The sequence below is a fragment of the Podarcis liolepis genome (genome assembly GCF_965112155.1).
Source record: "Podarcis liolepis genome assembly, chromosome: 9".
Lineage (NCBI taxonomy): Eukaryota > Metazoa > Chordata > Lepidosauria > Squamata > Lacertidae > Podarcis > Podarcis liolepis.
Genome location: NC_139564.1, coordinates 1,236,551 through 1,253,669, shown reverse-complemented (window position 1 = coordinate 1,253,669; position 17,119 = coordinate 1,236,551). Strand labels below are relative to the sequence as shown.

Genomic DNA, 17,119 nt, shown 5'->3' with positions numbered 1-17,119 from the left:
AACTGCCACTGGGATCAGGTCGCTGGGCCAGATGGAGGACTGCTGTTTGTGTCTGGAGGGGGGAGGGGGGGTTCACAAACTGAGGGGCATCACCAGCCAGGGGTGTCTCTGGGGTTCAATAATGTTTGCCAAAAGCACCTTCCCAGCGGATTCTGCTGCTAGGCTCACGAGCTATACCAGCGCTGGGGGTGCCTCCATAATTCTGCACTGTGTGAGGAAGGGCTTTCTATCTGTCCTGAATCTTTCAACATTCAGCTCCTTGAATGTTCTATGGTTATCAAAGAGGGAATAAAATTTTCCTCTATCCACTTTCTCCACGCTGTGCATTATTTTATAAACTTCTGCCATGATGCCTGTCACTCGCCTTTTCTGACAGCAATCCTGCAAGGTGGGCCAGTCTTCCTGCCCGCATATTGCAGATGGGGAAGGGGTCTGCAGCTGAGGAAGCCTGGCTTGCTCAAGGGAGCTTATGGTCAAGGCAAGATGTTGGCCAAGGGCTCTGTGGGTCCCAGCTTAGCCTCCCCCCTTGCCCCACCAGCTCCTAGGTCATGGTGGGGCTTTTGTATCCAAACCGGGAGGTGCCGTTTCCCTCACATTTCGGATACGTGAGCAGCTGCATTACAGATGCGCTGATGAGCCCATCCAAAGGGGCAAATTTCCTTTACAGTGGGACCTCGGGTTAATAACTTAATTCGTTCTGGAGGTCCGTTCTTAACCTGAAACTGTTCTTAACCTGAAGCACCACTTTAGCTAATGGGGCCTCCCGCTGCCGCCACCGCACGATTTCTGTTCTCATCCTGAAGCAAATTTCTTAACCCGAGGTACTATTTCTGGGTGGGCGGAGTCTGGAACCTGAAGCGTCTGGAACCTGAAGCGTATGTAACCCGAGGTACCACTGTATGGGGAAATAAACTTTGCAAAGCTCTCCACCACCCAGGGGCAAGCAAAGGCTTTCTGTGCAAGGACGGCGACGGCCAGACCGACCCGCGAAGGAGGGCCTGGACCCAAGCAAGACTTTTAAAGATTTTTCACGGTTCCATCTGAAATCTGCGCTCACCATCTGGCCAAAAGTAAACAGGGGAGGAGGGGGGGGAAGCAAGGGAGAGGCGGAGGGAGGGAGGGAGGGAGGGAGGGAGGGAGGGAGAGCACCAGGCTCCCCTTGCAAAGAGTTCAGGCTGAACTGCTGGAGCCGATTACGGCCGGGAGGATTGCTGAAAGATTACTTCCCCTTCCCAGGTCGCCGTAACCTCCTGACCTTCCCCGATTACCCCGCACAAGAAGGTTATCAAGATACAAGCCTCCGAGGATTAAAGGAAACTTAAAAATCAAAACAGAAAAACACTCCTTTCCCCAACAAATAAAAAACTTCCTTGCTTTGTTAAGCTGACAGCCCCGCCATAGGTGTTGACATAACCTTCCATCTGCAAAAGGCTTAGAGTCAACAAATCCGCACGCTTGGCGCAGATCTGTCCGGGCGATTTACTCTGACTTGTCTGACATGAAATTAAAATAACAGGCAGCCACCAGGGACAAAGGGGCTCCCTCTCTCTCTCTCTCGGCCATGATAGCCATCTCCTGCAACCAGAGACCCATTCTCAAAAGAGCTGGAGACCATTTTGAAAAAGATATATATATAAAATACTAGCTGGTTTTATTTTAGATTTGGGTGCCGGGGTTTGCCTCCCATTCCTTTGTGGCGAACCACTACCACCCTGCTCGACTAGTGCATTCGGGGTGGGGTGGGGGTCCCAGGCCCAGGGTTTCATCCCTGAGTGCGTTCCACTCATTCGAGGCCATCTGAAAATGGTTACTCTAAACCACCATGGAAGTTCTCTGGGTGGCGGCCATAAGAGGCTGGAGGGCCCCACCCTCATGTGCGAACTCTTCACCCTGGGCTTGAGAATTTGACAGCGCAAGGCGTGCGGGTCCCGGCTCCAATTTGCTGCCCTCTTCTCAAGCCAGTGAGGAAGCAGCAGGATGGAGAAGCGTCCGTCAGGACCAGAGGGGTCATGCCACCCTCTTTGGGGGAGCACGTCCTGTCCAGACTCTTTGCAGCCACCTCCAAGCTCCCCACCAGACCATCTCTGGGCATAAGAACAGAAACACCCACCTGAAAGCAAGGGAAACCGTTTCCGCTCGGTCTCTCCCAGCCCCACTTTGAGAACGTCCTGATCAATCTGGGAGAACATCATTAATGGTTTAAGGAAGATTAATCGCTCCAGACCCATCCCATAAATCATCGCAGACACGTCCTGCATTCCCGCACATCTCCACGTTAGGGATGCTTTATGCTCGGGCGGAAAAGCGTCCCCCGCAGAGCTGAGCTGCTAAAGGAGACCACCAACTGGAGGGCTCTATAAGCCAGACCTCGACTGAGGAGTGGGGCTCTCCCCAACCCTGTGCCAGGGAAAGCAGGGCAGGCGAGAGCGTCCCCTTCAACGTCATGATATGCAGTGACCAAAACTAAATATCGCGTGCAAGATCCACAAGAGGGTCTCCCAGAGGACTGTGCATGCTCACATTTCACTGAAATGTAGCCACTGACAACGGATACTAATATCACCCTGTTCTACGTTGCTCACTTCTTCTCCCATTTGCCACTAATGTGAAAGGAGCATCCAAATTACATGGGTGGGAAAACTGGGGACCTCACTCCCCACCTCTCTCACACACACAGATCTGAACTCTCTTTTTGCACCATCATCTATTTCTCTCCCCACTTTATTCTGAGGCCTGGATTTGGCGGGGGGTGGGGGGCACCTGGCTCCAAGGAAAATGCACAGCCCCGAGATTTGCTAAATACTTCCTGAGCCTGGACTGAAATGAAGGGTGGTTAACTTCACCACTGCAGTCTCCACAATCCCAAAAGTATATTCGAAACAACGACAAAAGCTCAATTCGCTGAGTGGCAGCCAGAGGGAATGACAGTGGGGGAAAGGCCCACCAATGAGATCAGGCTGATCCTGCACAGAGGACGGAGTGGGGCAAGGCCAGCAGGTGCGGTCCTGCTCTCTCATGCATGGTTTCACCTCGGGAAAATCGTCTGCAGAGAGCTTAGAGCATCTTCAGAATGGCCACAATCTGCTTCTCCAATGGAATACGCCACACCACGAGAAGATGGAAAGCGGGTGCAGAGGTACCCTCAGGCAGTTTCACCTTCCTCCGCCCTTTGCCCAGCGTTTCAGAGACATACCAACCATTGAGCTGGACCCTTATTTGGTGGCATGATTGCCACTCCCTCCTATGATTCAGACAAGCTTGCTTGCCTTTGAAAAACGTCTTGCGGTTGCATTATATATATAATACAGCACTTATGCTCAGTGTTACCAATTCGCTTAAAACAAACAGTTTTTTTAAAGTTGAAAAACTGCTCAGGGGCGTGCAAGACGAGAGGTGCTAGCCAGTCTGCACCAAACACAGCCTGATTCTGCTGCAAACAGGGAGATCTGGTCTTTCAGAGTTTAATCCTAGAGAGGAAACTGTTTCTGTGAATGACACATGGCAAGCAGGACTCAGCAGGACACAGAGAGAAGCCAGGGGTGGAGGAAGGAAGGGTCAGAGGCAGCAGGGTTTCCCCAAGTGGCTTTTGGCATTGAAATGCTTGTGGAAAGACCCATCAAGCACAATGTGAAGAAGAGGCTTGGATGTCACCCTCCTCTGTCAGCAAAAGCAGTTGCTGACCAGCTCCAGGAGAAGGACTAGGGAACAGCTCTGGCTCTTGGTTCTGCCTTAACCACCTCGGGGGAGGCTCCTAACGTCATCCTCTCCTGCCAGCTGCATCTGTGGTAGCTCAGGAGACGTGCAACTGGATCAGAAGCTCCCAAAAAGAAGAAGAGAAAGAAGAGGGAGAGGGAGAAGAAGAACCTTTGTGTTCCGAGACATACTTACAGGCAGGTGTGTAAAGACCGCGAAGGTGCTGCGCAGGAAGGCAATGAGGTCCACCAGGTAGTCGCTGGCCTTTGAACCTGCCTCGACGGCCATCCAGTCATAATCTGCAAGCTGCAAGAACTGGTCGATCTTCTGGTTCAAGTTCGTGTAGATCTCCTCCTCTGCAGCATGGCGAGCGTCCTGAGGAAGAAAAGAAGGCTCAGCGGGAAACGAGGCATTGCAACTGGAATTCTTTGAGTGAGGTGGACTGCCTCCAGGATCCTTCAGGAGGATGTAACCTCCCTGGGGCCTTTTGTGAAGGGCAGGTACTAAATGTAGCTTATATAATAAATAAATATGCAAGTAAAAGAAAAACCTTTGACAATGGTGGCGAGCTTTCATAGAATCATAGAGTTGGAAGAGACCACAAGGGCCATCGAGTCCAACCCCCTGCCAAGCAGGAAACACCATCAGAGCACTCCTGACATATGGTTGTCAAGCCTCTGCTTAAAGACCTCCAAAGTAGGAGACTCCACCACACTCCTTGGCAGCAAATTCCACTGTCGAACAGCTCTTACTGTCAGGAAGTTCTTCCTAAGGTTTAGGTGGAATCTTCTTTCTTGTAGTTTGGATCCATTGCTCCATGTCCGCTTCTCTGGAGCAGCAGAAAACAACCTTTCTCCCTCTTCTATGTGACATCCTTTTATATATTTGAACATGGCTATCATATCACCCCTTAACCTCCTCTTCTCCAGGCTAAACATGCCCAGCTCCCTTAGCCGTTCCTCATAAGGCATCGTTTCCAGGCCTTTGACCATTTTGGTTGCCCTCCTCTGGACACGTTCCAGTTTGTCAGTGTCCTTCTTGAACTGTGGTGCCCAGAACTGGACACAGTACTCCAGGTGAGGTCTGACCAGAGCAGAATACAGTGGCACTATTACTTCCCTTGATCTAGATGCTATACTCCTATTGATGAGGCCCAGAATTGCATTGGCTTTTTTAGCTGCCGCGTCACAGCTTTAATGGCCCTAAACAATTTGCGATCAAACTTGGCAACTTCTCTGCTCAGCTCTTACTCTAGTTCAATTATGCACAAGTTAAAAAGCTCAGGTCCAAATAGAAATCATTCTTGGAAGTCCAGGTATAAGGTTCTGTTCTTTGGCAGGAAGAACCAGATGCACAAATACAGGATGGGGGACACCCAGCTTACTAGCAGTACAGGTGAAAAAGGTCTAGAGGTCTTGGTGGACCACAAGCTTAATGTGAGTCAACAGTGCGAGGCAGCAGCAAAAAAAGCTAATGCTATTCTGGGCTGTATCAACAGAAGTCTAGTGTCCAGATCAAGGGAAGTAATAGTACCACTCTATCCTGCCTTGGTCAGACCACACCTGGAATACCGTGTCCAATTCTGGGCACCACAATTTAAGAAGGATGTTGACAAGCTGGAAGGTGTGCAGAGGAGGGCAACTAAGATGATCCAGGGTCTGGAAACGAAGCCTTATGAAGAACAGTTAAGGGAATTATACCCAGTTTAACCCAGGAAAGAGGAGACTGAGAAGAGACACAATGGCCATCTTCAAATACCTAAAGGTATTCCATCACATGGAAGACGGAGCGAGCTTGTTTTCTCCTGCTCTGGCGGGTGGGACCAGAACCAACGGCTTCAAGTCACAAGAAAGGAGATTCCGAGTAAACACCAGGAAGAACTTTCTGAAAGGAAGAGCTGCTCAACAGTGGAACAGTCTCCCTCAGGAGGTGGGGGACTCTCCTTCATTGGAGGTATTTAAGCAGTAGTTGGACAGCCGTCTGTCATGGGTGCTTGAGCTGAGATTCCTGCGTTGCAGGGGGGTTGGAATAAATGACGCTTGGGATCCCTTCCAACTCTACAGTTCTATGATTCCATGGCTCGATGTTAACCAAATCATCTTCATCTATATGCCTGCTGACATTCTCAAAGAACTCGAATAGGTTCCTGGCACGGGCTTTGGCTTTGCAGAAGCCATGCTGGCTCTGCTTCAGCAGGGCTTGTTCTTCAATATGCTTGGTTATTGTACCTTTAGCAGAGCTTCCCGCCAGCACACGGCACCAGCCTCACCTTGAAGGTGGTCGTTCCATATAACTTCGTCGTGTGGACGGTTTCTGGCAGGACGTTGGTGATGTTGGTTATGAATTCCTCAAGGAACCTGCAGGACTTCTCCAAGTGCGTCGTGTTGATAATAATCTGGACCAGCTGGAAAAGGAGCAGACACACATTTCACACTTTGGTTTTTCAACAACCGGCAGCAGGACAGATAAAACCAAGGCAACCCATAATGGGCACCTGCGGTCATTCAGACACAGCCTCTGGCAGAACACAATAGGTCTGGACAAAGAGCCAGAGAAACGGGTCTCTCTTCCTCAACAGGTGATGTTTCTAAGCCATTCACGGCTCTCTGGGAAGGAATTTCCCAAGGATTTCTGCTAGAGGCAGAAGAAAAACTCTAATGAATTTTCTAAATTCAGCTCGTCTCCAATCCCATTAAAAGGCAATCTGGCTACAGGAAGAAAAAAAAAGCAAGACAGTAGATCTGAAGCCCTTTGCCAATAAGTCTTAAGTGACAGGAGCCTGAGTGACAGCTCCTCCCTCCCTCCCCCCAGCTCAGACAAGGCTCTTTAGGAAAACCTGCAGGCACTCGGAGGGGCAATTAAGAAAGAGCCAATTTGGTTGTCTCAGGATTTGAGGGTTTGTGACTGCTGCAAAACATGCCTTGTTATTTTTTCTTGGGCTGGGGGGGGGGGGGAGAGATAAAAATGCTCCAGCGCCTGACATTAGAGGAGGCTGCAGGTATTTCTGAGGAGGAGCAATTCAACAAAAGAAAACCAGAACCTCTTTTTCTCGTCCTGCCTTCCCCTCCCTGACCCACCCCCCACGGGTGCTGGGGATTTTACACTAAAGAAGGGGGCTTCGCATCAGTTGTAGGGCTCCCTCTTACCTCTGGAGCCATCTCAGCTACTTTTGATCATCTTCCCGTTTTTTTGAAACCAACTTGCTTCCATTCCAAGGCCTCTCCCCACTCCTGCCAGGCTTCTAACAAATACACTGGAACCTTGGTTCCCAAACTTAATCTGTTCCGGGAGTCTGTTCGATTCCCGAAACAGTTCAGGAACCAAGGAGCGGTTTCTGATTGGCTGCAGCAGCTTCCTGCAGCCAATCAGAAGCCACGGAAGCCAAAGAACATTCGAAAACCGGAACAATTACTTCTGGTTTTCATTCATTCAGGAGCTGGAACGTTTGGCTCCCAAGGCGTTCGGGAGCCGAGGTTCCACTGAATCTAACTACCTCTTTTGCCACCACCTTATTAAGCCATGAAGGTTGGCTGTTTGTGGGTTAGTGAGATTAGGTGAGGCTGGGTGGAGGGTGCAGCGCATGGGTACAAGATCCCTTGAGGGTGAAGTGCAATCACAGATCTACTCACCTCGGGGGTAGCTAGCCCCACCACCACATTCAACTTTTAGTCACACATGTTGCATGCAGGCTCTCCCAGACCCCACGTCCCCACTGATCAGTGGGGCCCCACCTTATTTGGCAGGTGCATCACGGAAATCTCCTTCAAGGAACTGCTAAGAGGACACTTGGACTTTCGGATTTAGCAGGCGTGAGAAGCTACCACCACCACTCCAAAAAACATCTGTTTTGTGGAACAGCACAAAAAATGGCCTTAATGGGGAGGGTGGAAATGATGGGGTGTTTGAGATTTGGACATGAGAGATCCTGTGTCCAAGGCAAGGAAGGAGGCAGGAGAAGAGATAAATCAAGCGTGTAGAGAGGGGGCTTTCTACAGGACTGCTGAAAACTGCTTTTCCTTTCAGATGAGGCCCACGAAGTTGGGGAGGAGGCACACAGAATTCATGCTCCCATATCCAAAGTAACTATGAAGGCAGGGGCAAACACACACACACACACACGTCCGAAAGCAGAGCACTCGCCTCCGTCAGGCCGACGTTCCTCCTCTTGATGACGTTCTGCAAGCAGTTGCTCAGCGTTCGAGTCAGCAGCAAGTTGGTCGATTTCCGAATCATGTCATCCACTTCGGTGGAGCTGAAAGGCAGAGAGAGAAGTGAAGAAGAGAAATTGCTTAAAGGGGCAGTGAACCAAGCATTGCTTTGGAACCAGATAATCCTGGAGGCTCAGGTGGCCCTTTCACAAACCCAGCATCGAAGACAAGGTGGTTGCCATCCAGGCAGACTAAGGACCTGAGGGAATTGTGATTTCAGCAAATGGCAATTCTGAATTTTCATGATGGCGGAACAGAATGAGCCAGACGAGTCCTGATGGCGAGCAATGTTTTGCCCCCTGAGCGTGCACGTGTCGTGTAGTTGAGGATGGAGATTTCAGTCTATCATCACAAAGGAAGGGACATCCCAGCAGAAGCTGAACTGAGCCCACAAGGATGAAGTCCCAAATTGAGGGGGGGGGGGGAGAAGGTGAGGAGGAACAGGCACCTGTGATTCACTCTCTTTTTGTTTTGTGTTACACTACTATAAATGTAACCATGTTGAATTTTTGAAAACTGTCATTGATTGATTCATATAAACCGCCATGAAAGCTCTTGGTCAAATTTCAGAACACGTTACATATATTTCATACATCCAGGAACAGTCCCAAGTCTGAAAGCATGAGGAAATAAAGGAAGATCTAGCAAGTGGAGACTCTCAACATGTGTTAGATGTATAGCAGCTGCAATCCAGTGGAACAGTCCACAGGGACGTGACTGCAGCATCCCAAATGGCGTCCAGAGTGAGGCCCAAGTCATGTTCCCAGAAACAGGGATCAACCTGGCATGTTTCCTGGCATGAGCCTATCTGAGTCTGGGTGAGAGCAGCACCCAAAGGGACCAAAAGGGGCACTAACCCAATTCTCAAGGCTCGGAAGGCTGCCCTGTGCCAAGACAAGCCAGACCCGTGGCCAAGGGGTTTTTTTGTGAGAGCAGAGTGACAAGGAGTCCGTCAATATAAGGAAAGAGCGTAGGAAGGAAAGGATGTAAACGCAGTGTATGTAGTCTTTATGTGAGTATATTGTATGCAATTATGGGGTATCAGAGTTTTTCAGGGCTAACCAGGCTGGGATAGCAGGATTGTGGGTTTTTGAAAGTCTGGTGTAGATTTTTTTCAATTTCGTTGTTCTGTATGGGACGACGACAATAAAGATTATCGTATTATTGTATCGATGAGCCTCCGATGAAACTGAAGGCTGGGAGATTCAGGACAGATCAAAGCCCTTCTTCGTGCAGTGCCCGGTCAACCTATGGGACTCCCTGGCAGGGATGGCCCCAACCTGGATGGTCTTAAATGGGGATTAGACACAATCATGGAGGGGGAGAGGGCAATCTGTGGCTACTACCTCTGCGATGCTTCTGCCCTGCAGTTGCTGGAAAGGGCAGGAGGGAAGAGGGCTCTGGTGCCCAGATCCTGCTTGTGGGTTTCTCACTGGGGCATCTGTTTGACCTCTGTGAGAACAGGGCACTGGGCTAGGTCGAGCATGGGCCTGAGCCAGCAGGCCCCTTACAGGGTCTTATCTCAAGGGCATCACGACAGACAAACCAGGGAGCAACTCTAAACCCTCCTAGTTTGAGGCAAGGAGTGCTGCCCCCTCCTCCTCTGCTACCCCCCCCCCAACTCCTTGTACACATTCCTTGTCCTCCTCCCCCCCCCACTACTCCCCAAGGGAAGGCATTTGTTGCTTGGAATCCTAATTAACAAAAATCACACTCCGCGTTCTTTGCTGCAGGGTCTGCTCTTTGCGGGGCAGGGAGGTGGGGAGCTATTGAGTGTGCCGAAAGAAAGACATCTGTGACAGTGACGGCTGGCGGCCCCCGAGTTCCTGCCGCGGCAGCCATGACCTTCGTGGCGGCTGTGATGGACAGCCTGACCCCAATCACTCCGGGGCGCACCATAAATGACAGGGGAGAGGAGAAAGGCAGAAAGAAAAAACCGCGGCCGCCTTTGCAGGCAAACGTCCTAATAAAAACTAATACAAGCTGTCAAGCTGAAGGGAAGAGTCAACAGTAGCAGTAGCAGTAGCAGCAGCAGCAGCCTTTTTTTCTCAGCTCCCTTGTTGCTCCTGCTGGAAAAAAGTGCCCTGCTAAGCCAAGGCTGGACATAATAACAATAAAAGCACTTATTTCTAATGAAGGTCCAAGGTGGCCTCCAGGCAAGAGGAGCGGCCTCTGCTGGTCCTGCTCAAGGGAATCGCAGAAGGGAAAGCCCTGGACTCCCAGGAATGTCCCTTGGGAGAGAACTCCACCCTCTATCCAAGCCAAGGTGGACATTTTCTGCAAGCATTTGCCCTCAATGCATGGGCACACGTGGTGCAACACACACTGTTTTTCAAAAGATGGGACTCCAGGGGTGACAGGAGTAGAAGAGCCACACTCAGCCAGAAGGAATCAGAGAAGCAATCCTGAAGATACCTCGAGGCATCCGTCTGCGATAAACACCACTGCAATCTTGGCTCTTTGTACCCTGTCCCAAAGGTCAACCCCCCCCCCTCAAATTCTAGATTTGGTGGCCAGAGGAAGCAATGCATTCTACAAGTGTTCATTTTTAATAAAAATAAAAAGTTGGCTTATGTTTGCAGAAGCTGCTCTTCTTCTGATATGGACAGGGAAGGGCCACCGAGTTTTGTTCAGGGTTGAAGCTTCTCCCTTGAAAGCTGATGCAACCAACCGTTGGCTAAGACAGCCTTCCACAACCTGGTCCCTCCAGATGTTTTGGCCTGCAACTCCCACCTGTTTCACCATCATACACCTTTCTGGATGGGGCTGATGGGAACCATACAGTCCAACCCACCTGAAGGATGCCTGGGTGGGGAAGGGTACTTTTACGGGTACCTGTCTTCTGCATCTAAATTACACATACATTGATGATAATTAATATTATTGGCAGATCCTATTATATGGCAGCGTTTTTTATGTGGCTCAACAGACAACGCCCACTGTCACCACCTGGTGAGAGGAAGGGGGAGTGCCCAAGGAGAATTGCTTTAATGCCCCAAAATGCCCTGGGAAAAGGCACTGGTTTTTATCAAGTCAAGAGGAGTCAGTAGCATCTGGTTGTCATACCTTAGATGAAGGTCTTCAGAGAACTTCAGACAAGCATAGATAAATTCCTTGATCTGGCTGTAAACTCTAGGCACAAACTCGGAAAAGGGGAATTTCTTGGGGAACGGTTGCTGAAAAAAGGGAGAGGAGAGTGAGAGAACCCCCAAGGCGTGCCATTATTATTAATTATTATTATTATTATTATTTCCACAGATAAGACCTTAGCCCCTTTGCTCCCCCGTCTCCCCTTTCAGGAGTCCTTCTTGGACAAAGTCTTTCCCCACGCAGAGCAGCCTGGCTTCTCTTTCACTGGGCCTTCTAGTCCTAGAATCAATCCCACACAACGTTGCTTTGGGGCAGCTGGCAAGCAGGCCAAACATGTTTTGTTCAGCAGCACAGGCCTCCCGTAGGAACAAGCAAAGGGAGGCTGAAGGAGACATGCCGGCAAGCTCCCCACTGGCACCTCAACCAACGTGGGTGGCACCGGGCACAGAATTCTTTGAAGTCAGTTTGGTTCTAGCCTTAAAGCTATGGCCATCAGGAACCAATGCCCAGGTCCTCAGCGACGTTCCTCTGACTATCTCTACACCACCAGCCTTGGACAACCTGGTGCTATCCAGCTGTTTTGCAATGGTCATCAAGTTGGCTGGCTTTAAAAGAGGACTGGACAAATTCATGGACGATAAGGCCATCGATGGGCTACTAGTCAGGATGGCTCTGCTCTCAACTCCACAGCAGGAGGCAGGGAATGCTTCCAAAAACCAGCTGCTGGAAACCACAGAAGGGGAGAGTTGCTCCTGGGCTCATGTCCTGCTTGCAGGTTTCACACGGGCACCAGGTTGGCCACTGCAAGAACAGGATGTTGGACTACATGGGCCTTTGGCCTGATCCAGCAGGCCATTCTTATGGCCTTATGCCCTACCAGGCCAGCTCAAGCTTATGGAAGTCGCAGTCGAAAGCATCTGGTTGGTGAAGACTCCTCTGCACCAACCTGCTCATGTTTGCCAGGGGAAAAGTTTATTTCTCTAAAGTCTGACCAAGTTGGAGAGTTTTCTAGTCTTCACCCAAGGCCCCTTCCCTCTTGTCTCTGTATGGAGAGGTTCTTCTGAGCTAAGGAGCTTGCCCTCCTTCCTGAGGCAGAACATTCTCAGTTTAAAGGATAGATGCCTGCCCAGGTTTTTCTTGAAAAGTCTTTAAGGGGGAGCAAAGGGAAGTTGTGACACACCACCTCAATCAAGAAATCTTTCCGACATCAAAACCATGTTCAAGGCAGATCAAAAGCTACAAAAATTATGTAACTACACGCATAACTAAAGTAAAGGTAAAGGGACCCCTGACCATTAGGTCCAGTTGTGACCGACTCTGGGGTTGCGGTGCTCATCTCGCTTTATTGGCCAAGGGAGCCGGCGTCCAGCTTCCGGGTCATGTGGCCAGCATGACTAAGCTGCTTCTGGTGAACCAGAGCAGCACACGGAAACACCTTTCACCTTCCCGCCGGAGCGGTACCTATTTACCTACTTGCATTTTGACGTGCTTTTGAACGGCTAGGTTGGCAGGAGCAGGGACCGAGCAACGGGAGCTCACTCCATTGCGGGGATTTGAACCGCTGACCTTCTGATCGGCAAGTCCTAGGCTCTGTGGTTTAACCCACAGTGCCACCCGCGTCCCATAACTAAAGCAGTCATAAACAATAAGCCAAACATCAGAAGTACACAACCAAAGTGGACAATTTCCACATAAATCATTAGCTCCAAAATAAAGATACAAAAAATCAACAACAACATAAAAACCCCACCAGACCCCAGACCCCACCTACCTGCCCCCCACTTACCTTTTCCAGCTCCGGATCATGGAAGGGAAACTGCCCGACCATTTTCTGATACTGCTCTTCATTGGCCACCGGGATGGGACTGTAGTTATCCGAATCCAAAATGTTTCTGTGAAATGCGACAATAAAGGAGGACAGTGAGAAAGATGGACCTCACTCTGCTTCAGGTAGGAGGAGGAAGGCCTTGGCCTCCCAGGAAGCCACCACAGGAGCATTTGCAAGAAATGAAATGAAATGAAGCAGTAGCATGACTCTGACGCTGGAGACAGAACATCGCCAGGCTCCACTGAGGACCCAGGAATGCTACTGGGGGCAGGTGGGCACCGTCCTGCTTCTCCTGCAGAACATACAGTCAAGCGTGTGGAAGGCAGAGAGGGAGCAGGTGCCACCATCGGGCCAAATCACAGCAGCCCCTTGAGCAGGCAGCCTCCCCCAGCCCACAAAAACCTCCCTGGGGTGTTTTCTGGAGTCAAGTGAGACCCAGCCCTGCAGAAGGTGTAACCCAGGCGCCCACCCCAAGGTACAGAAGCATCCGGCCAGGGGAAGAGAAAAGGAGGCAGCCGGCATCTCCGAGGTCTCTGCCCCCAAACGCTTGAGACCAGCCCCCGAGGGCTTCTGAAATTAGCCTCACCTGAAGGCTCCTGCCCACTTCTTCAGCAGAGTCTCACTGTACTGATCCCGGATTTCCAGCAGCAAGTCAAAGAGGTGGTTGACGGGGAAGCCGTATCCCTGGGCAGAGACACACAAACATTCGAGCACACGGAAGGCACAAAGGGCCACTTCACACATTACACAGAGTGGAAAGTCCAGGGAGAGAGAAGGGCAACGCAGCACGTTCACATTTCACATCCTGGAGGGTCACGTGGAAAGCTGCTTTGGTGCTCTGCCCTTTGGCTCCTGGGGGACTCTTGGGGCTTTGAGCAGGGCCCCGGGGAAGCTGCACTTCTAGGGTGGAGCACAAGAAATTGCAGCAGAGAACATTTTGGGCAGCCCCTCCCCACAGAATCCTTGAATTGTAAAGCTGGAAGAGACCCCAAAGGTCATCGAGTCGAATCCCCTGCAATGCAGGGATCACAGCTAAGAAACCCATTCCAGAAAACTGTGGATGGAATTTCAGAACATGAAGGGAAGAGGCAAGTCACGCAGGAGCAGGAAAACCTCTCAAGGGAACCTTGGCAACAAGCTACAGCCACTCAAGCAATGGGGAGAGTCAGGTAAGGCCCAGTGCTGTACAGATTCAGGGGGTCAAGCAGCAAATCGTAGGGCAGCCCCCTTTGAGCAAGGCAAGGGTTGGGGGGCAGAGAGAAGGGGCCCAGGCTCAGAAGGCTGGCTGAGGAGGTCCTGGGCACATGACAGAAAGCTGGCAGACCTATGGGGCAGCGGGAGCAACAAAGAGGAGCTACACACCTGGAGCGTATCAGCGAAAAGCACAATGAGATTCTTCAAGTCCAAAATCAGGTTGGGGTCAGAGCAGTAGGACTGTAAGAGAGGGGAAAGGGTTATTTATTGACATGCTACTGTTCCACCCCACCTTTCTCCCAGAAGGGTCAGAACAGGGAGCACACCGGGAGGGTGTGTGAAAAAGAAACAAGAAACATTCTCTTTTAACTTCGCCTCCCCCCCCCCCATAGACTTCAGATGCTAGGAAAAACAATAGTAACCGAGGCCCTGCCTTTAACAATGAGGAATACAGTGAAGGGCTTTCGTTGCAGAGAGGGTACCACTGGAAGCGAATCCAGAGACCCCCACCCACCCAACTTCTGCAATGGTGTTTTCCACGGACCAAGGCTGCCTGCCCACCTACAACCACTTCAGACCAAAGGACTGATACTCACGGAATGCGTCCGGAGAGCGGCGATCGTCTTTGACAGCGCCATCTCCCAGAGCTCATCGATGTAGACTCTGTCCACCAAGCCCTGGCTTGTGTGCAGGACGTGGTCCTCAATGACGAAGAAGCTGCCAGAAGGGAAAAGAAGGGGAGGCTGTCAGGAGCCGAGCTCAGGTGTCCTTGAGTCCGCATGGAATTCGACAGAATCCGCAAGCTGGGTGAGCTCCTGCAAATCCATCTGGCAAGCCTGCAAGTCGTGGGGAAGCCCCATCAGCAGCCCTGGTCCAGAGCTCTAGGTTGGGTCATCATGGGGAATTCATGGGTCTCCTCCACTCGCTCCAAGGCAGGGAAAAGCCTCATTTGGGAAGCCACAGACAGAGCTGGAAAGCTTAAAGGGGGTTCAAAATAATTCGCAGAGAATAAGGCTACTATTGGCTGCAAGCCGTGATGCTGTCTTGGAGGTGGGATTTCTCTGGAAACCAGTCGATGGGAATCACCAGGGGGAGAGTGCTTCTGCACCCAGGTCCCATTAGGGAATCTGCCTGAAGCAAAGATCCCCAGTGTTGAAGCAAGGATTCTTCAACATCAGCTTCTTTGACTGGTCATGTTGTGCGGATGCCTGATTATCGTCTTCCAAAGCACCTACTCTATTCTGAACTTAAAAATGGAAAGTGTAATGTTGGTGGACAACAAAAGAGGTTTAAAGACTCTCTCAAGGCAAATCTTTAAAAATGTAGTATAAACACTAACAATTGAGAAACACTTGCTTGCGAGCGCTACAGTTGGAGAACAGCCTTTACCAAAGGTGTCCTGGGCTTTGAAGACACTCGAACTCAGGACGAAAGGGAGAAACGTGCTAAGAGGAAGGCATGCTTGGCAAATCCACACCATGATCAACTCCCACCCGGAAACCAATGTCCCCACTGTGGAAGGACGTGTGGATCCAGAATTGGCCTCCACAGTCACTTACGGACTCATTGTTAAAACCGTGTTTATGGAAGACAATATTACTCGGCTATGAGGGATCGCCAAAGAAGAAGAAAAAGAAGAGGAAGGAGAGGAAGGAGAAGGAGAAGGAGAAGGAGAAGGAGAAGGAGGAGAAGAAATATCTGCTTGACCACAGTGAAAACAGGATGCTGGGCTAGATGGCATGATCCAGCTGCAGGGCTCGCCTTATGTTCTTAGGACCAGGCAACCTCCACTAAATATGTACCTTTACTTAGCATTGCACTTGCAACTGGGCTTCAGACTCAAGTGTGTGTGTGTGTGTGTGTGTGTGTGTCCCTCGAGTCACACACTCGGCTCCTTTGCTCACATCTCCCATAATTATTTGCTCTGCAGGCCTATTTCCACCAATGAGCTGGGAAAGTCTGGTGAATGCACACTTCTCTGGCGTTTGAGAACTATGCCTCTCCTGATGCTGTGGCTTCTGTTAAACCTCAGCTCCATTCTGCTCCACAGCTGGGCCGAGAAATCCTTTGCCTCTGCTCCTGGAGGAGCACTGGCTCAGCACGGCAGCAGAAACATCCCAAGAGCCGGGAAAACCTCTGTGCCCTCATCATTCAGGATGTGGGAAGTGGTGACACCTGGCTTGAGAGCAGTACATGTGAAAAGGATCTAGGAGTCTTGGTTGACCACAAACTTGACATGAGCCAACAGTGTGACGCGGCAGCTAAAAAAGCCAATGCAATTCTGGGCTGCATCAATAGGAGTATAGCATCTAGATCAAGGGAAGTAATAGTGCCACTGTATTCTGCTCTGGTCAGACCTCACCTGGAGTACTGTGTCCAGTTCTGGGCACCACAATTCAAGAAGGACACTGACAAACTGGAACGTGTCCAGAGGAGGGCAACCAAAATGGTCAAAGGCCTGGAAACGATGCCTTATGAGGAACGGCTAAGGGAGCTGGGCATGTTTAGCCTGGAGAAGAGGAGGTTAAGGGGTGATATGATAGCCATGTTCAAATATATAAAAGGATGTCACATAGAGGAGGGAGAAAAGTTGTTTTCTGCTGCTCCAGAGAAGCGGACACGGAGCAATGGATCCAAACTACAAGAAAGAAGATTCCACCTAAACATTAGGAAGAACTTCCTGACAGTAAGAGCTGTTGGACAGTGGAATTTGCTGCCAAGGAGTGTGGTGGAGTCTCCTTCTTTGGAGGTCTTTAAGCAGAGGCTTGACAACCATATGTCAGGAGTGCTCTGATGGTGTTTCCTGCTTGGCAGGGGGTTGGACTCGATGGCCCTTGTGGTCTCTTCTAACTCTATGATTCTATGATTCTATGCAGGAGGCATCTTGAACCCCAGGACTCCCTGACAGGCTTCTTCTTGAAACCCCCCCCCCCAAAAAAGAGGTTCCCCAGGCCCGCTTCCCATGGCAGCTGAAGACCCAATTCACTGTGCACAAAATCCCTCTATTCTCCAGCCTGCAAAATGGGCAAGATCTCTCTGTCCTCACATGCACCATGCAAGAATTGGGACATTCAGACTCATTTAGGAAGCACGTGGTTCTCTTGCT

The 17,119-nt window shown here is 50.5% G+C and overlaps 1 protein-coding gene across 4 annotated transcripts in view; it reads right to left on the bottom strand.

Annotated features, from left to right (window-relative positions):
- Window positions 1–17,119, bottom strand: part of EXOC6B (exocyst complex component 6B) — a 225,633-nt gene that overhangs the window by 84,356 nt on the left and 124,158 nt on the right. For all 4 annotated transcript variants that reach the window (XR_014515540.1, XR_014515541.1, XM_083458677.1 and 1 more), the window contains exons 11-18: window positions 14,610–14,730; window positions 14,182–14,253; window positions 13,406–13,503; window positions 12,778–12,883; window positions 10,968–11,077; window positions 7,834–7,945; window positions 5,963–6,097; window positions 3,889–4,068 (exon numbers count right to left, since the gene is read on the bottom strand). Coding sequence is in view for 2 of the 4 variants with exons in the window: in XM_083458677.1 (XP_083314803.1) it covers window positions 3,889–4,068; window positions 5,963–6,097; window positions 7,834–7,945; window positions 10,968–11,077; window positions 12,778–12,883; window positions 13,406–13,503; window positions 14,182–14,253; window positions 14,610–14,730 (934 nt within the window). In the remaining 2 variants the exon portion in view is untranslated. The remainder of the gene's footprint in view (window positions 1–3,888; window positions 4,069–5,962; window positions 6,098–7,833; window positions 7,946–10,967; window positions 11,078–12,777; window positions 12,884–13,405; window positions 13,504–14,181; window positions 14,254–14,609; window positions 14,731–17,119) is intronic.